At 44.7% G+C, this 22,471-nt stretch overlaps 1 protein-coding gene across 5 annotated transcripts in view; it reads left to right on the plus strand.

Moving 5' to 3' along the window:
• utp25 (UTP25 small subunit processor component) overlaps window positions 1–22,471 on the plus strand; it is a 47,549-nt gene that overhangs the window by 11,226 nt on the left and 13,852 nt on the right. Inside the window, exons 2-6 of one of the 5 annotated variants that reach the window (XM_078229726.1) lie at window positions 1,975–2,014; window positions 2,945–3,185; window positions 3,345–3,548; window positions 17,315–17,400; window positions 19,964–20,374. In XM_078229726.1, coding sequence (XP_078085852.1) covers window positions 1,975–2,014; window positions 2,945–3,185; window positions 3,345–3,548; window positions 17,315–17,400; window positions 19,964–20,374 — 982 coding nt within the window. Of the gene's footprint in view, window positions 1–1,974; window positions 2,015–2,944; window positions 3,186–3,344; window positions 3,549–17,293; window positions 17,401–19,963; window positions 20,375–22,471 lie in introns of all 5 variants that reach the window. The other 4 variants (XM_078229727.1, XM_078229724.1, XM_078229725.1 and 1 more) reach the window with 4 other exon arrangements.

The raw sequence follows: 22,471 nt of genomic DNA on the forward strand, positions 1-22,471 counted from the left end.
GAGATGAAATCGCTGGGCCTCTGACGCAAATCTTTGTCTCGTCACTGGACGCAGGTGAAGTCCCAGAGGATTGGAGGATAGCTAATGTGGTCCCGTTATTTAAGAAGGGTAGGAAGGATAACCCAGGTAATTATAGGCCGGTGAGCTTGACGTCCGTGGTGGGGAAGTTGTTGGAGAAGATTCTTAGAGATAGGATGTATGCGCATTTAGAAAGGAATAAACTCATTAACGATAGTCAGCATGGTTTTGTGAGAGGGAGGTCATGCCTCACTAACCTGGTGGAGTTTTTTGAAGAAGTGACCAGAACGGTTGACGAGGGAAGGGCCGTGGATGTCGTCTATATGGACTTTAGTAAAGCGTTTGACAAAGTCCCTCATGGTAGGCTGGTGAAAAAGGTTGGATCTCATGGGATAAAGGAGGAGGTGGCTAGATGGGTGGAGAACTGGCTTGGTCACAGAAGACAGAGGGTGGTAGTGGAAGGGTCTTTTTCCGGCTGGAGGCCTGTGACTAGTGGTGTTCCGCAGGGCTCTGTATTGGGACCTCTGCTGTTTGTGATTTATATAAATGATCTGGAAGAAGGTGTAACTGGGGTGATCAGTAAGTTTGCGGACGACACAAAATTGGCAGGACTTGCAGATAGTGAGGAGCATTGTCAGAAGCTACAGAAGGATATAGATAGGCTGGAAAATTGGGCAAAGAAATGGCAGATGGAGTTCAATCCTGATAAATGCAAAGTGATGCATTTTGGTAGAAATAATGTAGGGAGGAGCTATACGATAAATGGCAGAACCATAAAGGGTGTAGATACGCAGAGGGACCTGGGTGTGCAAGTCCACAGATCCTTGAAGGTGACGTCACAGGTGGAGAAGGTGGTGAAGAAGGCATATGGCATGCTTGCCTTTATAGGACGGGGCATAGAGTATAAAAGTTGGGGTCTGATGTTGCAGATGTATAGAACGTTGGTTCGGCCGCATTTGGAATACTGCGTCCAGTTGTGGTCGCCACACTACCAGAAGGACGTGGAGGCTTTGGAGAGAGTACAGAGGAGGTTTACCAGGATGTTGCCTGGTATGGGGGGGCTTAGTTATGAGGAGAGATTGGGTAAATTGGGGTTGTTCTCCCTGGAAAGACGGAGGATGAGGGAAGACAATCGAGGTGTATAAAATTATGAAAGGCATAGATAGGGTGAACGGTGGGAAGCTTTTCCCCAGGTCGGTAGTGACGTTCACGAGGGGTCATAGGTTCAAGGTGAAGGGGGGGGATGTTTAACACAGATATCAGAAGGACATATTTTACACAGAGGGTGGTGGAGGCCTGGAATGCGCTGCCAGGCAAGGTGGTGGAGGCGGACACGCTGGGAACGTTTAAGACTTATCTAGACAGCCATATGAACGGAGTGGGAATGGAGGGATACAAAAGAATGGTCTAGTTTGGACCAGGGAGCGGCGCGGGCTTGGAGGGCCGAAGGGCCTGTTCCTGTGCTGTATTGTTCTTTGTTCTTTGCCAGTGGGACTAGGCAGAAAAATGGTTCGGCACAGCCAAGAAGGGCCAAAAGGCCTGTTTCTGTGCTGTAATGTTCTATAGCTCTGAGTATTTTGATGAGCACTTGAAACATCATAACATTCAAGGATATGGGACAAGTGCAAGAAAATGGAATCAGTGTGACTTTAGTGGTGGTTATTGTCAGTGCAGACTTGATGGGCCAAAGGGCTCTTGCTGCACTGTACGACTGAGTATTCCACTATAGTCTTGATGTGCCTTGTAGAGACTTGATCTAGATTTGAATGGCTATTGCTGTCTTTTCATCCATATACTTACTTTGTTTTTACATTTTAGAAAAAACATGACATTTTGTGTTTGAGGGAGCAACAATGTTTCTGCACAACTGTTGGATTTATAGAAGCAATCTAAATTGTATCTTAAAACCAGTCAATTCTAGTCAATTTTGTGTAACTTTTAGATATTATTTTTCAGGGTATTGGAAAAGGCAGAGCCAGGTCAAATTGTTGAACTGGTGAGTTTCAGTTACTATTTTGTGTTTTAATATGTTGATGGTACTTTCCCAACGATGGAATGCTTTGTGTTCAGGTTAAACTTAATTAAACAACAAGTGTTGAGCTAAATTGCTGCTGTGCATGTAAAATACGAACAATATTAGATGTATTGAAAGCACATGTTTTTCACCATAGTAGGCATTGATTGTGCACCTTTTAAAGCAAAAAATTCTAAGGCACTTCACTGAAGCATAATCAAACATCTTGCCAAGACAAAGAAGGCAATATAGGCCAGATGACCAAACATTGATCAGAATGGACTTAGGGGTGAGGGTTTAAGAAAGCGATTTTAGAGCATGGAGATCTGAATAGCTGAAGGAACAGCTAAGGAGAGAGAGAGAGAGTGGGCGATGCACAAAAGAGTCAGAATCAAAGAAATGTTGTTTGTTGGGAGGCGTTCTTGGAATGGGAAAGATTAATGGTAAGTAAGGGTAAGACCAGTAAAGAATTGAACATGGGAATTAGAATTGAAAATTGAGGTGTTGAGGCAATTAATTGGAACCAAAGTATTCTAGCAAGGATAGTGATACAGGCATTAGTATGGGATAGGATACAGCCAACGGGGTTTTAGATGAGCTGAAAATTTGTGGATAGAGTTGGGAATTGGAAGCAGATAGGTTTGGAGATAACAGGCATAGATGTGAGTTTTAATGGCAGTGGGCTGAGACAGTGGTGCACAAAAATATAACTGAGGTTGTATTTGCGATGGAGGGTATATAGGGTTGGAAGCTTACCGTGGTGCTGAATACGATGCCAAAAATCTGAATAATCCAGTTCAGTCCAAGGCAGTGGCTAGTGAGGTACATGAAGTTCATTTATAAAATGCCCAAAGATAGTGACTACAGATATTTTTGAGATTGTTTGTTTGTTTTTAATCCAAACAATTTCAGGCCGACAGCTCGGAGCAGTCTGATTCAGAGAGCGATGCAGAATCTGGCACAGAACAGGTAACTCCCTACCAACATCTGTGTTCCACCTTAAAAAATGTTGCAGAAGATGCAGACTCTGTCTCTGACAGTGACAGTGAAACTGAATTTGAAGAGGAGGCGGAGGAGGAGAACCAAGATGATGATGGGGAGGAAGAGAAGGGTGGCAGTGAAGTTGATGATGAAAATGAACAAAAGGAAAAAGGTGTTATTTCTATTGTTTGTGTATTAAATGACAAGATGGCGATGCTTACATTTTTAAAATCAAAATCCATTGTAAAAGCTTTGTATTCTGCACATTAAATCATAATCTGTCATTTTATTGAGGTTTTCCTTTTTTTCCTTGGTTGTCACTTCATTTTAGCAGATGCATTCAGTAAAGATGATGAGGAAAGCAGTGCTGCAGCGAAAGAATTTTCAAAGGATGAGATGGTACATGATGATGAAATTGAAAACGCCAGTGACCTAGAAACTGATTTCACTGATGTTAAGAATGAAGCTAAGTTCTGTCTAGAAAGTAATTTCGTTGGAGATGGAAGTGAAGATGAAAGTGATAACAGTTCTGAAGGTAGGACTTTTCTGACGTCCATTTTTTGCATTAGTTGGGTTCCGTTGTCTACCACTTGACCAAGGTAGTAGTATTCTACAATGTTAATGTGGATTGAGCAGGCTGATGAGCGTGAGGTGACTGAGATATCTACTTTGTAGTTCAGATATGTAATGTGATTTTTTTGTTTTACATTTTTGAATATTGTGCAGATTTTCATTAAACTACATGGAAATTACAAAACAGCTCAACCAGTTTATATCCTTTCTTACTCATCACATGAGCAGGTAACCTGAACTTGTGAACCCACTTTTTTCCCTTTATTCTTTAAATTACACGCCTTGCCTGTTCTTAAATGTTGATATGATCGCCAACCATTGATAACTCTGCTCATGCATTCCCCAGCCTCATAAATTTCTGCTTTTAAAAAAAAAATTCTGCTCTGCATCTGTACATTTAATTTTTCACCTAGATCTTCAGTCACCCTCTCTCACCCCATGATAACTTTAAACTCCTCTGCCAAATCACCTGTTGATCTCTTTGAATGGAAAAGTCCAAAGGATTAGTAATATCCTCCTTATTCTGTACTATACGTGGCATAAAGGACTAATTCTGTGAATAGAAGAATACAAGAAATTCGGGTAATATCTTTTCAGTGTGAGTCTGATTAGCATATATACTAAGAAATTATGATTGGATTCAATAACTTGCAATGGGAAAATTGACTGCAATTTGATAAAACTCTGGAATGAAACATCCAATGATGTTCATGAAACCATCGTAAAATTTGGTTCACTAGTGTCCTTTAGGGAAGGAAATCTGTCGTCCTTGCCTGGCCTGGGCTATGTGACTCCAGACCCACAGCAATGTGGTTGACTCTTAGATGCCCTCACTGGTGGGCAATAAATGCTGGCCCAGCCAGCGAAGCCCACATCCCATGAACAAATAATTTTTTTTTAAAATACATGCATTTCGGGATGAGGCAGATAGGGTTCTGTACATTGACCTGTGTAAAGGTATTGTCAGCTAGAAATCCAAAGCAGAGATTTTGCATGAGGAAAAACGAACTACACAAAAAGAATGACTCCAGAAGGACAGCAATGTAAAGTCAGAATCTCTCTCAAGCTCTTTCACATAAGAAAGTACACCCTAATTGTACATTTCCACACTGGTGTATCTCCAATGTTAAAGGAGTATATATTTCTCCAGAATTGAGAGCCAATGATTCAGAAACCGAATGATGAGCATATCAACTTTGTCAGTAGGTTCTTGGCATGTTTTCTGAAGTCAGAGGTAGTTATTGGAACCAAAACCAACAAGCAGATAGTAGAACTGGGTGTAAAGGAAGGCAAAAAATATCCTTATCACACAGGACATGTTTGGTCAGGCTGCATAGAATATAATCGCAAAATCAAGATCTGATCCCATCATAAAAAGTTTGAGCAAGAGGCAAATGTGCATTCCACTGCATACATTATGAAGAAGCTTCCATTTATAACTTAATAATATGCATGTCCACATTGGACTTTCTTGCTGTTGAACATAGTGTCAAATGAGGTACGTGAAATCCTTGTCAACATTGAGGCAAATTTCAAAGTTTCAAGCTGGAGGTCAGGCACTTGCATACAGACAAACAGTTCCCCCTTACAAAAAGGAGGGTTAGATTTATAGTGGAATGAAGTACACAAAGGTGGAAGGTGCTTCCATGGATCTATGGTTGAAGATTCTTTCCGCACCATGGGTAACATCATTTACTTACAGTCTACCAAAATGAAATACCATCCAAACTGAAATATTCACTCAGAGCAGAGGATAAGTCAAATTTGGAGTGTATCAAGTCACAAGAATAGTGATCCTGTCAGTGGAATATTGGTGAACTGTATGCAAAGACCCACAAAATGTATATGGAGGAGAAACATCAGGGGAGAAATGAAAAAGGAACAGGTGAGAACTTACACGCCATAAAATGCTCTGCCAAAGCAAATATGATTGTTGCTATGAAGGCCTATGTTAGCGCGAGTGAACAGATACCACACCACTCACACCCAGAGCCAAGATCGATAGCAGCACAGTTTATTATAGTGTTTTACGTCGACGGAGGTACAATCAGGACACAGACAAGACAGTCCCGTAAAGTACTCTGCTTGCCTGCCAAAACGGAGTACAGTTATAGTAACGATCTGTTTTGATATGTAAATGGTTTGTGAGTGGTTTCCTGATATAATCATCCTGTTTCAATAGGTTTGTGGGTGTGGAGTTTGATGTGTAAATGGTTTTCTTTTATAGTTATCCCGTTAATGGGTTTTCTGGTCTAGAGTTTTAATATGTAAAGTTTGGTTTAAGAGTGTGATAATTGCTTTATGTCTCTGAATTCCTTTGGACAATGGGTGTTTGATGGGATGTCAGGAAGTTTTCCAGGTCTCAAGATATTTTCTGAATAGCATATTGATGCGAGTTCCTGAGTCTTTGTCAACCTGGTTTCTGTGTTTAAAAGATGTCTGCTTGCCTTACTCACACCTTTCTGGCTGAATGCTGTCCTGTTTTGCTTCATTTATCGAGTTATAGTTTAAGAAATATTCTAATCCTAATACCCACAAAATTTATGCCCGCCTACAGTCCCCCCTGTCGGTCAAAAGTGAATTTTTGTTGTTTAATTCCTTTTCACTTTTCTAACCGATCTTTCTCCCCTTTATTATATTTTGTGTCCGGTGCTTCCTGCCTCCGTACGCTGCAGTCGTACAGTTTAGGGGAGTCCCGGAGTTTGTCAAATCATGTGTAGGCGGGAGTAATCATCCCGCTTGGCTACCTGCCCCATCATACCAATTGTTCTAACTAAGTTCTTATGTGCTTTCATTCTCTTCCGCTGGCGGTAGGTATAACATGTAGCCAATCCCCAGGAAAGGGCTAAGATGAGTTGGATGACCACCAGTGTGTGCGATGTAATTCGGACCCAGGGGTGGATGTTTACATTTAGACCCCAGTCCCACACCTTCTGTACCCATGTTTGACTTCGTAACGCCGTCTCGGTATCTTGTTCCAAGGTTTTGATGTGTGACTGTAACCGGTGGTATAATCGGACGGAGTGTCCTACTTTAAGTCGGAGCTCCCTTAGGACTTCGGTCAGGTGTGGGATGGGGGCTTGCTCGGGTTCTTGGTAGTCTCTTAGGTTGTCTTTTAGGGGGTCTGTGGCATTAAAGGCTATGGTCTGCCTATTTCGGATATTGGTGATGTGAGCTTGACCTATAGTGACTGGCTTGCGAGGGGTAAAACAGAAGTTAGGGTCGGGGATTGGGCATGTTAATCCGTTATATGTGAATGATGTACGTGTGGTGGCTACACAGTATCTACCCCGCCCCCCGTATCCTGCCCGGGCGAAATGTGGGTCTACGGGTATAATCTCTAAGGTGCAGTCCTGTGTTCGGTTAAACCCACATTCTGCTGCCTCTCCTTGTCTCAGTGGGTGAGGACAGATGGTGACCTCTCCCCTCTGCTTGCACCCTGCGAGAGAAACACTGGACATTATGCCATGTTTGGAGATGGCCATGTTTTCGGTTATGTGGTAGCGGAGGGAAGCATTGCCCCTAACAACACCAATATTTTCAATTCGGAAGATGGGGAATGGTCCAGCGTCCTGTGTGACCGTTGGAATTAGCAGAACCATTCCTATCCCGGTGCCCTCACTAACCTCGCAGTCGGGGATTACTGGATATACTCGTGTCATCCCCTTCAGGGTCCGGTCATCCAGCACCCCCTTCTGATCTGCGAGTTGTGCTAGTTGGGCGCTGTCGATCCAATCGGGCACTTCCCCCCTGTGTACCTGGTCCAAATTGTGTCGTATTTGTGCCACCATCCACTGACCATATGCATGGCATAACTGTCCCTGTTGTACCCGGGCAGTGTCTTCCCTTTCCCTGTCTATGAGGCGATTGATAGTTCGGGCATGTGCTTCTAACACTGCAATCCCATCTAGTTGGATATGGGCGCCCGCTTCCCCTAAGAATGCTTGTTCCGCCTGCTGGTCTAATGACCGCTGTAATATGTTTTTCATTACCCCTTTCAGCTGTTCAATTTTACTGTTGAGGCCCTGGATGTCAATGGAGTTAATCATTGTGTCTCCTGTATTCAGCCCTGTGAGCATATCATTGATAATACCCCGTTTGCTTCGGTATGTGTTGGTGTTTATGTTTCCCCTGTAGTGTGTGGCCCCCATTGCGTCAATGGCCCGTTTTATGGTCTCTCTCTCTAACATCTGATACAAGTTCTGTACCTGTTCTGAGCAATGCCTGGGTACCTGGATTCCTGAAATGTCGATCAGGACAGGTACCACCTCATGTTTTACGTTGTCGTACACAATTTCCCCCTCGTTCCACAACACCAGTCCTCCCTCCGGTCCCCTGCTTTGCAAGGGACAGGGTAAGATTTCGGGCCTTGTGGTCGTGGGGGCCCGCGTTGGAAGCGGTGCAAAACATACATACAATGAGACTGCGGGAGCCTCAACAAGTCCGTAATAGCCGCAAATGTCCATGTTTGAATTCAAAGTGTCCTGTGGTCGGGCCTCTTGTGGGTTGTCGGGGAGGGCGCAGAGAGTCCCAAAAACGCACTGGTCTCTGTTCTGGAGGTCCCGCTGTTGAATGCATGTTCGGAGTCCTTCTAAAGTGCAAGTGAAGCAGATCTCGTTGATACCCGGGTAAACTTGTAGCCATGCGTTAAGATAAGTTCTACTGTTCATAGGGTCCGGTCCAGCTGGCACACATAGTGCCTCGGATGTGTTGAAGGCTACCCCGTGGAATCGCGGGTAGATGGGGTGTTCTTCGGGTGCCACACTCGTCAGGAAGGTCGCCGCGAGGATCATTCTCCAAGTGGTCCACATGGTTCTGGAGAGGGGTTGGGGGAGGATATATAAAACCTGGTGGCCGCCAGTCGTTAGGTTCATATTAGGTGATGAACTTGTCTTACTTATCTTATTCTTATTTCTATCTACATATATACATTCATGCCTCGGTTGGCATATAGTTCCTTTAGTGTTGGAAAATAAAGGTTGTTATTTCGATTTCCGCTGTAAGGACAAAGATGGTTAAGGGCCAATACGTGGAGTGGACGGAGCATCCTCTGTCCTTTCAGTCAGTCTGCTCTGTCCTCTTTCCCCGTGGTGATAGGATTTTAATTGCGACCAATGTTTCCATCGGCCTTTTCCTTTCACATCGACACACGCACATGTATCGCTGGTAAGGATAACCTCGTGGGGTCCCATCCATTTCGGTGCAAACCCGGGTCGGTCTGGGGCAATCCGAATCAAAACCCTATCCCCTACTCGAGGGAGGGTGGGGGTATGACTGACATTTTCCTTTTTAGCCTGGTCTCTAATGGCTTGCTGGTCCCTGGCTGTGTGGTGCAGGTCTCGGAGTTGTGAATCTAAGTGTTGCACATATCGTTTGAGCTTGTCCCGGAGGGGTGTCATTTCTTCCCCTCCCACGGCGATGTTTTCGGGGAGTCGCATTGCTCTCCCGGTCATTAGTTCGAACGGGGTGAGCCCTATGGTTCGATCTGGGGTGGCCCGTAGGCGCATCAGGATACAGGGAAGGACATCTACCCACCCCTGACCTGTTTCTGCGATAGTTTTTGCTATCGTGTTCTTGAGGGTGCGATTCATTCTCTCTACCATTCCAGCACTCTGGGGGTGGTATGGTATATGGAACCGCTGTCGGATCCCTAAGGTTTTACATGCGTGTTTCATTACCTTGCCTGTGAAGTGTGTCCCCTGGTCGGAGTCCAGTTGTAACGGGACTCCCCATCTGGGTATTATCTCATATGCTAAGATGTGGGCTACAGTGGTTGCCCCGCAATCCCGGGTTGGGAAGGCTTCTACCCATCGGGTGAACTGGTCAATGAGGACCAGGCAGTACTTCTTCCCACGACTGGTGGGTAGAGGGCCGATGAAGTCAATTTGGAGGTTTTCCCAAGGTCCCTTTGGTCTGGGTTGGTTTGCTAGTTTAACCTTCAGGGGCCGGCCAGGGTTATGCTGTGCGCATATGATGCATCTTTGGCAGTGCTTAGCTACATCCCGCCCCATCCCTGGCCACCACCAATCTCCTGATAAACGAGCTAGGGTCCCATCCCGTCCGGAGTGGTTTGGTTCGTGGTGGAGTCGAAGTAGTTCCGCCTGTATGAATGAGGGGGCGACTACTTGATGTCCTTTCCTCCATATACCATCTTCGTCTAAGGACGCCCCGGTCTGTTTCCACCGCGCCACCTCGTCTGGGTCAGCGCTACCCTGTAGTTTATGAACATCCATCTCTTCCATGGGGGAAGAGATGATGGCAGCTATCTGTGGGAGGGCTTCCCCTGCTGCAGCTTTAGCAGCGGCATCTGCTAGTTGGTTCCCCTTCTGCTCTACAGTCCTTGTCTTTTGATGGGCTTTTATTTTAATTACGGCTGCTTCTGAGGGTAGTCTGGATGCTGTGGCCAGGTCTCGAATTATATTTTCATGTTTTATGTGTCCCCCCGCTGCGGTAATGAATCCGCGCCTATTCCATGCTATCATATAGTCGTGAACCACCCCGAACGCATATTGACTGTCCGTGTATATGTTTACCCTTTTGTCCCTTCCTGCGCTAAGGGCCTTTGTTAATGCTATAAGCTCGGCCACTTGAGCAGAGGTCTCCCCCCCCCCATGGTGCCCTTTGCTATTAGTGTTCCTTCCTGATCTACCACTGCCCATCCTGTGCGGTACTGTCCCTCCACCTGCCTTCGGGACCCGTCTACGTATAGTATTATATCGGGGTTCTCCAGTGGCTGATCACTAATCCCATCCTCTGTATCCATGTCTGGGTTAATCGGACAGTGATGTGGACTGCCGTCTGGAAGGAACCCCTCTGCTGGGTTTCTTCCGGTATCTCGTACGATTTTAATAGATTGGTCCTGAGGAAGGAGCACTGCCTCCCAAGTTGCCCTTCGAGCATCTGAAACAGTTCGGAGTCGACCTGTGTTTAATAATGCTACTATTGTATGTTTTGTGTGCAGGATGATCTGTCCTAACATAGTAATGGGTTCGCACACCCTGACTGCCCATGCGGCACAGTCCAGGGCTGCCACACATTTGTGTAGTCCTTTGGCTATCGGGGACTGCCGCACCGAATAATATGCTACAGGTCTCATGGTGCCCCCACTTTCTTGAGTCACAACGGAGCTATAGAATCCGTCCTCCGCATTATAAAAAAGATGGAACGGTTTCGCTATGTTGGGCAGGCATAAGGCTGGGGCCGCTAATAATTCTGATTTCAGGTGGGAGTATGCTGTTTCTTGTTCGGGTCCCCATTCAATGATTTCTGCCCCCGGCCTCCCCCCTTTTACCAATCGCTGGATAGGTTCTGCTATGGATGCAAACTGATCGATGAAATTCCGACAGTAATTAAAGAGTCCCATTACCCTACGCACCCCCCTAACTGTGTTCGGACGGGTCATGTTGGCAATTGCTGTTTTTCGGTCCGTGGGAAGGGTTTTCTTTCCCTGACTTATGTAATGCCCCAGATATCGGACCTCTGGTTTTGCGAGTTGTGCTTTGGTTGGGTTAGCCTTAAATCCTGCTGTTTGTAAGCCCCGCAGGATTACTGACAGGGCTCCCAAATGCCCCGTCGGGTTAGTGGAGGCGATCAAGATGTCATCCACATATTGGAGAAAAGCGCTCTCATAGGGGGATAAGTTACAATTTTCGAGGGCTTTGCTCATAACCCGGTGGAATATGTTGGGGCTATTGTGGAATCCCTGGGGGAGACGGGTCCAGGTGTACTGTCTACCTCCACAGGTGAAGGCAAACTTCTCCTGGGAGTCTGGGTGAGTGGAATTGACCAGAATCCGTTTGCTATGTCTAGCACGGAGAAGATACAATATTCAGGTCGCAGTCCGTTAAATATAGTGGCCGGGCTCACAACGATAGGGTGTTCCTTTGGGGTGACCTTATTCAGGGCGGTATAGTCGATGGTTAGTCGGTAGTTCCCGTCTGGCTTACGGACGGGCCACATCGGGGAATTTGTGTGGGACACGGTGGGTCTCAGGATGCCCCGTTTAACCAAAGCCTGGACGATTGTTTCGGTTGCCTGTAACGCCTCGGGTTTTATGGGATATTGTTTATGAGGGGCATGGGCTGGTCCTTGTATTTGTAAAGGAAGGATTGTGACGAGACCGCAGTCGTGCTTGCCTGTAGCCCAGACCCGGGGTAGTGCTTGACATAAGAGTCCCACTAGTCCCTCCTTCTTCCAGTCTCGGGCCGTCGGAGCCGGAGCCCCCATGCCTATGGCTGCTACGTTCTTATTAGGGACCCAGTATCCTTGGATCCCGCTCTTGTGTTCTTTCCTTGCCGTCCACAGCAGGCGCTTATTGAAAGCGTCCACCACTGCTCCTAACTCTCCCAGGAGGTCTATTCCCAAAATTGTCCCTTCTTCATTTGGGCCCACCCAGAAGTGTACAGGGAGTATGATCCCCTCTACCTCAAGTAACACTGCTTCGCTCTGATATGCTATAGTCCTATCCCCCCCTATTCCTACTACTACTATGGAACGGTGGGTGGTGGGTAGTGCCATGTTGGTGAGGGATATCGAAGCCCCCGTATCTATTAATATTTTGCATCGCCGGCCCCCTAACGATGCATTCACCCAGATACGGGGGTCCGTTCCCGGGGCGGGGGCCGATGCCACTCATGCAGATTTTTGTGCCGCCAAGGTTTGTATAATGTCCAGCAGCTGCTGGTGGCTGAGGTGCGCTGGGTCCGAAACCACCTCATTCTCCCTTATATCTGGGGCGCTTGCCGGGGTTTTCTCCAGTCTCTTCGGGGGCGCTCCCTTTCTCCTTGGGATCCTTCTGTCTTTGCAGGTAGATTCGGTGTGTCCGATTCTGCCGCACTTATTACATGTATTAGGAGGGTGCGGGATTATAGCTCGGCATTCCCTTTTGAAATGGCCTAATTCCCCGCACCTGTAGCAATTTCCTCCTTCAGTTCCTACCGCTGATATCCCTGCTCTGGCGCCCTGTGTTTTCCTTTGCTGGTTGTCTACAGTGACAGCCCAGTTTTCTAATTCATCGAAGGTGTTAAAGTTCACCAATCCTGTCTTTAGGATAGCTTGGTGTGCTGGGCTCAGCCCATCCCTATATAACTGGAGGAATGCCGGGTTCTGTCTATCTGCATCTGGCATTCCTCCGTGGGCTACAAAGGCATCGAATTTTCGTCGCCCGTATTCCTGAGCCCCTTCCTCCTTTTTCTGCGTTACTCCTACTATTACATTCCAACTCACGGGGACCTCCCCCATGGTCAGGATGATATCGTTTTTAAAGCCTGTCAGAGCCTGTTCCTGCTCCCGGCGGCTCCCGTCTAGGTCTGCACACCAAGTCCCATTCTGGTGTTCTGCCCGGAGCCGAGCCCAGTGATTCTCGGGCATCTTGGCTCTTACTAACCCTGCTATATCTCGGTTGTGTAAGTTGTGGCACAGTTGCATCTCTTTCATCTTTTGCCAAAAAATTGCGTTACTGTGCCTGGGCTGCAGGGTTGGGAGCTTTTCTAGTAATTTCATAGTGTCCCCTGGCGAGAGTGACACATAAGTCATTTTAATTTGGGCCTGCCTTCCTCGCCCGTCTCTCCCTTGTCCCCCTGGGATACATTCGATCTTAAGAGGTGCTGCTTTGGCGTTTGGGGGATCGGTGGTTACCGGGGGACTCCCCCCTGTTGGGCACCGAGGACTTGTCTCGTCTATTAAGCACTCCCAATCGGGACATTCCTCGTATGGGGCTTCACGGGAGAAGTCGGTCAGTGCCGGCAACACGGGGTTAATAGCCATCACAGCAGCATGCTTTTTCTGTTCAGCCTTTTCTTGTTTATCCTGAACGTATTTATGGACTCGCCCTGCTAGGGTGAGGTGTGCCTTTAGTATGAGGATCCAAGCCTTATCATCCTTGTTCCTCTTTTCCGTTGCCCACCATTCCCGTTGGCTTTCAAGGGGGTCTTGGGGTTTCCACCCTGTTTTAATCATGCTTTTAATTAGGTTCTTGTTTTTATCTGCTAGATAGCGGGTGAGGGACCCTTCCGGCCCCCATTCAAAAATGGTCTCAATGCTATCCATGTCGAATCTCTTAGCTAAGATCAGTGGTGTACTAATCCTGGTTTGGTGCTTCCCACAGATACTTGTGTAGGTATCCCTGGGGTTCCTGGTTTGGTGTTTCCACTGTCAGTACCTTTAAACCTTCAGCAGTAACACGCAGAGCCCGTCCTGCATGTAACGGGGAGATCACCGCTCACAGAAACAGGGGGGGGGGCTCTGACCACGACTACAGGGGCCGGGGGCCACTCTTTCCTGACCAAATCCTACCGCTAAATCAATCCACAGAGGCTCGCCGTTTCCCTATCTCCCCGGGAATCACCCTGACCTGGGTGCGGACAAGCGTGGGATTGACCGCAGGTAGGAGTTCCCCCGGCGTGTAGCCGTTCTTTCGCGCTACCAGAGGTCTCCTGCTTGTAGTGCCCGAAGCACTCACAGAGGCTCCAGACTTAGTAGCGCCCGGACATGTAGCAGACTCCTCGCGGATCTGTTTCCAGTGGCCCAGACTTTCGCGCCTGCAGAGGTCCTACCCGACTTGCAGCGCCCGGACTTAAACCGAACTTCGTGAGTCCGCGTTCATTGGCCCTAACCCTGGACGGCCTCCCGGCCACTTAACCCTTGTCTTCCTTAGGTACCTTTTGGGTCAGCTAATGTCTGGTCGGGTCCGCTGTCAGGGATACACGGAATGCAACAGTACACAATCAATTACAATTCGCGACCCCGCTCACCCGCCCAAAGAAGAACCTACCCCGCTGTGCAGCTCTCGATCGGGCTCTGTTCACAAGTTCAGATCGCGGCAGCCGTGGAACACCGCTGGCACTGGGAATTCCCGCGGACTTTAAATGAGTAAAGATACTCACCCAGTGTTTGAGAGGCGATGTTCCAGCGGCGGTCACGATCCCGGACGAGCCCCCAATTGTTAGCGCGAGTGAACAGATACCACACCACTCGCACCCAAAGCCAAGATCGATAGCAGCACAGTTTATTATAGTGTTTTACGTCGACGGAGGTACAATCAGGACACAGACAAGACAGTCCCGTAAAGTACTCTGCTTGCCTGCCAAAACGGAGTACAGTTATAGTAACGATCTGTTTTGATATGTAAATGGTTTGTGAGTGGTTTCCTGATATAATCATCCTGTTTCAATAGGTTTGTGGGTGTGGAGTTTGATGTGTAAATGGTTTTCTTTTATAGTTATCCCGTTAATGGGTTTTCTGGTCTAGAGTTTTAATATGTAAAGTTTGGTTTAAGAGTGTGATAATTGCTTTATGTCTCTGAATTCCTTTGGACAATGGGTGTTTGATGGGATGTCAGGAAGTTTTCCAGGTCTCAAGATATTTTCTGAATAGCATATTGATGCGAGTTCCTGAGTCTTTGTCAACCTGGTTTCTGTGTTTAAAAGATGTCTGCTTGCCTTACTCACACCTTTCTGGCTGAATGCTGTCCTGTTTTGCTTCATTTATCGAGTTATAGTTTAAGAAATATTCTAATCCTAATACCCACAAAATTTATGCCCGCCTACAGCCTATGTTACAGCTGTGTATTTATCTAAAACAAGGGAGTCAGTTAACAGTATTTGTGAAACTTTGACACAGACTTGTAACATCACCTTGAGAACTTATGAATGGTGTTAGAATATATAATATAGGATGAAATAAATATCAACTGCATTAAATGTTGAAATGCTCAGGACACTTTGTTGATCGACACAGCCTTACTGATAACAAAAGATAAAGGGAAAACTAATGTTTCCACCTACTTGAAGTCCAATAATTCCACCCATTTGAAGTGGTCCAGAAGCATTTCCATTCTCTACAGATCATTAAGTACTATAATTACATGATTCTTGTCTCTCAAAATCTTCAACTGCTCATCACTGAAGTCACATGATTTGAAATGTTAACTAAATGAGGTAGGGGAGCAAAAGATTCTGGAAGTCCAAACATACAAATCTTTAAGTTTATTAGTATCACAAGTAGGCTTGCATTAACACTGCAATGAAGTTACTGTGAAAATCCCCTGGTCGCCATACTCTGGCGCCTGTTTGGGTACACTGAGGGAGAATTTAGCATAGCCAATGCACCTAACTAGCATGTCTTTCAGACAGTGGGAGGAAACTGGAGCACCTGGAAGAAACCCAAGCCAGGAATCAAACCCTGGTCCCTGGTGCTGAGGCAGCCGTGCTAACCACTGTGCCACCCCTATATTAAAAGAAGCAACACCGATTAACTAGGCTGTATATATTTTTTTTAATGAAGCAAGTATTCAGGTTTAAATCTAGAGGGATAGAATTAAAAAATAGAAAAGTTATGCTAAACTGTGTACTGTTCTAATTGTTGTATTATAGAAATAATGGGTGCACAATTTGCAAGGCTGATACCAAAAATGCTTTTGTTTACATATCAGGGTGGAATGTACAGGCTGAGCCTCCTTCCTTTTGAAAATCAAGGGCTGGGAGATAGCCTATTAGATGTCTTTAAAATTATGATGGGTTTGATAGAAGGGACATGGGAATGGAATTTAATGGTTGCAGTGAAGGCTCCATTTAGTATCCAAAGAACCAGTGGGGATACTTCCATTTCCAGGAGCTATGTCAGACAAGTTCTAATTAGGTAGCCTCCTGAGTACATGGGAATTCCTGGCTTCACCAGGGACAATTTCTTGTGGGTCTTTGTCTTCTAAGATGGCTTTCCACATCCAAGAGCTGCTGGCCAATTGGTGGCCTGTAGCTTTGTTACCAGCAAACCCACCTGTTAGAGCGGCCACTGCCTGGTATTGCTGGAAGCTTGGAGTAGAATCTGCAGGGCTTGTCTATGAGGGATTTGAGGGGTTCCTGCATAGGGCAGGAGGGTGACTTCCTGTAGAACCCTTCCTTCCTTGCTGTTAGCAGGTTTCTCTGTTTCCATAGAGACCCCCCCCCCTCGTATGTTTTCACAAGTGGAAAAGAGCAAAACTGGAGGCTGTCGATATAAAATAGTCACATGAACTCGGAATTCTGATGCTTTACCCACAGAATGGTATGACTGTGGAGCTTATCCCACGGGTAGTAGTAGTTGAAGCTAATAGTATAGATGTATTGAAGGGAGGCTGTCTGAGCAAATAAAGAAGGGGTAGGGGCTTATGCTGATAGATGAGGATGAACGAATGGAGCATAAATGCCTGAATAGACTGTGTCGCATTTCTGTGTTGTATATTCTAATTAATCCCATGTTTTTAAAAAAAAATTACCAGGGATTTTTGGCTCCATACCTGTGAATCTGCACTTTGGTGTGAGCTGCCACCCTCCTCTCAAGCATAATGAAGAGGTGAGGCAGGGACTGAAAAGCATCTTTTTTTACCAGAAATAACCGATGAGTTATTGAAACAAAATTGTGAAATATGGTTTTTGGTGGTTCAATTAAGGTTATCACATTCAGAACCTTTAACTTCAGTCGTTTTTGACATCTTGGGTTTTAGAACCTCACTCTCATTCTCACTGAACACTTTTACATTATGGCTATATGAAGCTGAAACATATCCTTCAGCCATGAAAGACAACATCTATTAGGAATATGAAACAGCCAGAATAGCCTAACTTTCTTTCTTTAACTTGGTTTCAGTGTATAAGCTGGATAGCTCATTACATTGCTGAATTATGGAAATCTTAGTATTGAATGTTGAAGTTGTCCTAATTTTGTTTAAAGGAATACCATATTTTCTTTCAGATCCATTTAAGCAACATATGGACACAGAACTAGAGGACGATGATGTGAAAACTGTAACAGAGGTTAAAAGTACGACGCAGTCCAAGGTAATTGTCAACTAATAATTTGGCCTTCAAGTTCTGAGGAAGTTGAAATGGTTAGTTTCCATCATTTTGGCTTTTTTGGAGGAAAGTGTATCTGTACTGTACTTCTATGACCATTATTCTCAAGTTGTTAAAGATGTTTGCTTGAGGAAACGGGTTAGTATAAATAAAACATTTCTGCAGACTTAATGTTAAGGAAGCGGTTATTGTGCAGCTTCTGATTTGTATAACCTTTCCCCAGCTGCTGGTATTACTGTCAATGCCTATTATTTTCTATAAAGATATATTTAAATTTGTAGAGCAATGACCTGTTGGGACTAGAGGTGATATATAAACTGATACCGCAAAGTTGGACAGTGATGGAAGCGTGTACCCTGCATTAGTTTGGTACACAGAAATAAATGACTAGCTCCCAGTTACTGGTGTTCACTGGTCATGTTCTGTAATTTTTTTAAAAAGCAATATATTTCTGTATTCAGTGATTAAGCACTTAATAGCTGTTTGAATACTTGCTGGCGAATGGACTGAAATTTTGGACTATAATCGTTTTGTGCAGTGATTTTATTTAAGCAATTAAAATTAAGAGTCATAGAGGTTTACAGCATGGAAACAGGCCCTTCAGCCCAACTTGTCCATGCTGCCCTTTTTTTTAAAAAACCCTGAGGCTAGTCCCAATTGCCTGCATTTGGCCCATATCCCTCTGTACCCATCTTACCCATGTAACTGTCTAAATGCTTTTTAAAAGACAAAATTGTACCCGCCTTTACTACTACCTCTGGCAGCTTGTTCCAGACACACTCTACCCTCTGAAAAAACTGCTCCTCTGGACACTTTTGTATCTCTCCCCTCGCACCTTAAACCTATGCCCTTTAGTTTTAGACTCCCCTACCTTTGGGAAAAGATATTGACTATCTAGCTGATCTATGCCCCTCATCATTTTATAGACCTCTTTAAGATCACCCCTCCACCTTCTACACTCCAGAGAAAAAAGTCCCAGTCTATCCAGCCTCTCCTTTATAACTCAAACCATCAAGTCCCGGTAGCATCCTAGTAAATCTTTTCTGCACTCTTTCTAGTTTAATAATATCCTTTCTATAATAGGGTGATCAGAACTGTACACAGTATTCCAAGTATGGCCTTACCAATAACGTCTTGTACAACTTCAATAAGACGCCTCAACTCCTGTATTCAATGTTCTGACCAATGAAACCAAGCATGCTGAATGCTTTCTTCACCACTCTGTCCAACTGTGACGCCACTTTCAAGGAGCTATGAACATGTACCCCTAGATCTCTTTGTTCTGTAACTTCCCCAACGCCCTACCATTGACTGAGTAAGTCCTGCCCTAGTTCTAGTTCAATCTACCAAAATACATTGCCTCGCATTTATCTAAATTAAACTCCATCTGCCATTCGTCAGCCCACTGGCCCAATTGATCAAGATCCCATTGCAATTGGAGACAACTTTCTTGGTGTCATCTGCAAACTTACTAACCATGCCTCCTATATTCTCATCCAAATCATTAATATAAATGACAAATAACAATGGACCCAGCACTGATCCCTGAGGCACACCGCTGGACACAGGCGTCCAGTTTGAAAAACAACCCTCTATAACCACTCCCTGGCTTTTGTCATCAAACCAATTTTGTATCCATTTAGCTACCTCACCCTGGATCCTGTGAAATTTAACCTTATACTACAACCTACCATGCGGTACCTTGTCAAAGGCCTTGCTAAAGTCCATGTAGACAACATCAACTGCACTGCCCTCATCTACCTTCAAACCCCTTCAAAAAACTCAATCAAATTTGTGAGATATGATTTTCCACACTCAAAGCCATGCTGACTGTCCCTAATCACCCTTGCATCTCTAAATGCCTGTAGATCCTGTCTCCCAAAATACCTTCCAACAACTTGCCCACCACAGATGTGAGGCTCACCGGCCTGTAGTTGCCAGGCTTTTCCCTGCAGCCCTTTTTAAACAAAGGCACAACATTTGCCACCCTCCAATCTTCAGGCACCTCACCTGTGACTATCGATGATTCAAATATCTCTGCTAGGAGACCCGCAATTTCCTCCCTAGCCTCCCACAATGTCCTGGGATACACTTCATCAGGTCCCGGGGATTTCTCTACCTTGATGTGCTTTAAGACTTCTAGCACCACCACCTCTGTAATATGTACACTCCTCAAGACATCAATATTTATTTCCCCAAGTTCCCTAACATCCATGCTTTTCTCAACAGTAAATACTGATGAGAAATATTCATTTAGGATCTCACCCATCTCTTGAGGATCCACACATAGATGACCTTGTTGATCCTTAAGAGGCCCTACTTTCTCCCTTGTTACTCTTTTGCCCTTTATGTATTTGTAGAAGCTCTTTGGATTCTCCTTTGCCTTATCTGCCAAAACAATCTTGTGTCCCCTTTTTGTCCTCCTGGTTTCTCTCTTAACTCTACTCCTACACCCCCTATACTCTTCAAGGGATTCACTCTTCAGGAGGGATTCAAACAGGCTCTTTCCAAGCTAATGTCTAGTGTTCATGTTTTGTCTTTTTATCAGTGGACTACTCTTGGGCAGCTATTATGGTCCAGCCACCTACCAAAGTACACTCTTATCAAAGAGCTGTCGAGTGAATGTTTGAAAAATCTTCATCTTCATAAACCTCTAGAAACAACATGGCCTAAGATTAATGGCCAACTCCTTTCAATAGAGCATCAATTGAATCAGCAGGATGTTTTTACACCACTTCAACAAGGACTCTTCAGTATAATAAATGGTTACAAGGACTTGTATTATCCAGAAAGAACAGCAATTCAAAATGGAGAAGAAGTTTGCCGTGCCTATTGCTTACATGTAATAAATCACGTGTTGAAAGCAAATTCACAGGTGCTGAGCAACAATGCCAAGTGCCGAGATCGAAAGACAGAAGTTGATGATGACTTGAGGGATCAGGGACTTACAAGGCCTAAGGTAAGGAGCATTTCCATGTGACAACAGAAAATGCTAGTAACAGCATATGGGTTATTTGCACTCAATAAATAGATAAAATGCTGCTGTGTAATTTGAATCTTCACTAAATGTACATATTTGTGGAATCGGTCATCATGTTGTATGTTGTCACGGGCAACCAATAAAGTGATTTGTGGCACTTAAGGGCTATCTATAATCTGGCCTACATCATGTCCAATGTGATCAGAAATGGATATGTCGGGATCAAAAAACCAGCAGGTTCGAAGCCTGTGTTCAAAGTTCATAGGCATGAGAAGGGCTGGCTCAGTGTTTGTTAAATAGACTAAAAGCTATGGCACTAAATAAACATTGCAAGCGTTCAACAAAAATGGATTTATTAAAATAAAATCGGAGAAAGATCTGTTAGTGGCTTATTAGGAAAGTTAACGATAGTATTTTATTAAAAGAAGAGGCTTGCAATGTTGCAACAAATAGTAGTAAGCCTGAGGATTGGGAAAGTTCTAGAAAGCAGTAGAGGAGACCAAAATGTTGATTAAAAGGGAAGAAACAATGTGAAAGTAAACTAGCCAGGAATATATGAACAGATTCTAAGAGTTCTTATGAGTATATAAAAAGGAGGCAAATAACTAAAGCCAATGATCCCAAGGCAGAGACAGAAGAAATTACATAGGAAATTAAGAAATGGCAGAGATGTTGAAAAGATGTATTTTGTGCCTGTCTTCAGTAGAAAAGCAACCAGGGGAATAATAAGAGGATTAACATCAGCAGAGTAAATGATCCGATTGATTCAATAGGCATTCTGAAAAAATCCCTTCTGACAAATTTATTTGAGTTTTTTGAGCATGTGCTTTCAGAGTAGCTAAATGGCAGCTAGTGGATGTCATATATGCATGGATATTTCAAAAGGAATTTGGTACTGCACTACCATAGAATCCCTACAGTGTACAAGGAGACCATTCAACCCATTGAATCTGCACTGATTCATTGTAGAGCCTTACCCAAATCCACTCCACCTGCCCTATCACCATAGCCCCTTGCATTTACCATGGCTAATCCACCTAATGTAGTCATCTTTGGACACTAAGGGACAATTTTAGCATGGCCAAACCATCTAACCGACACATCTTTGGACTGTGGGATAAAACCAGAGCATCCAGAGGAAACCCACGCAGACATGAGGAGAATGTGCAAACGCCACACAGGCTGGAATCCTGGGGAGGTGAGGGTTCCTTATTATATTTCAGAAAGGTGCCCCGACCTGTCAGGAGTCAAGGTTGCTGGCAGGCTGGAGCCCAGCCAGCATGATGTGGGACCCGACTTTTTTCCAGAATGGTTAAAAATTTGGTAGAGAGAGCTGGCAGCACAGCCGGCAGGCTACACACCATAAATTGAGAAATTCTGCCCAAGGTTCTGCTATTGGGTTTACTTGCTTCCACTGACCAATTAAAAGGGCCCTTTTGTGCCTCAACAAATCTAGCATTGCCATAGCAGCCAACAGTCCTTTAAATTACTGCTGGTCCTTGACATCCTGGCCCCCATGATGCAGCAGTTGGAGATGCTACATAAATATCTAAATGAGTTAATTTTATTATTGGTGTGGCCAACGCAACATTGACTGAGCACCAATGTGCCAAGACTGCATTTTAAATCCCAAATTATTTATGGTTGTGTGTGCTAGGATGCAAATTTTTCCATGATAAATTATCTTAAATTAAGCTCCATTCCTTATGTGTCAAGGCCAAAAGTTCTAAAAAGGTGGAGAGAAATGGGTGAATCTGCTAATTACTGGTATATTTTTGTATAGCTCCTATGTATCATGCTCAAAGTTGTAATGGCAAATGTTTGGCATCGGGTAATTTACCTGACTTAGATGCACTGTAATTTGGGAAAATCTTAGAAATTCTTTTTGAATAAAGCGACAGTCATTCTTAAACAAACATTACCCCATCAAACTTTGATAGGAAATGTAAGACCATAACTGTGTTACCACTGTTCTGTTTGATGTCTGCTTTGCTTTTTGAGAACATAAATTTTCTCAAAATCTTGCAATCTTGTAATTCTTGCCAGGACCCTTGTGTGGAGGGCAAAGATGATTGT

The sequence above is a fragment of the Mustelus asterias genome, chromosome 15 (genome assembly GCF_964213995.1).
Source record: "Mustelus asterias chromosome 15, sMusAst1.hap1.1, whole genome shotgun sequence".
NCBI classification, from domain to species: Eukaryota; Metazoa; Chordata; class Chondrichthyes; order Carcharhiniformes; family Triakidae; genus Mustelus; species Mustelus asterias.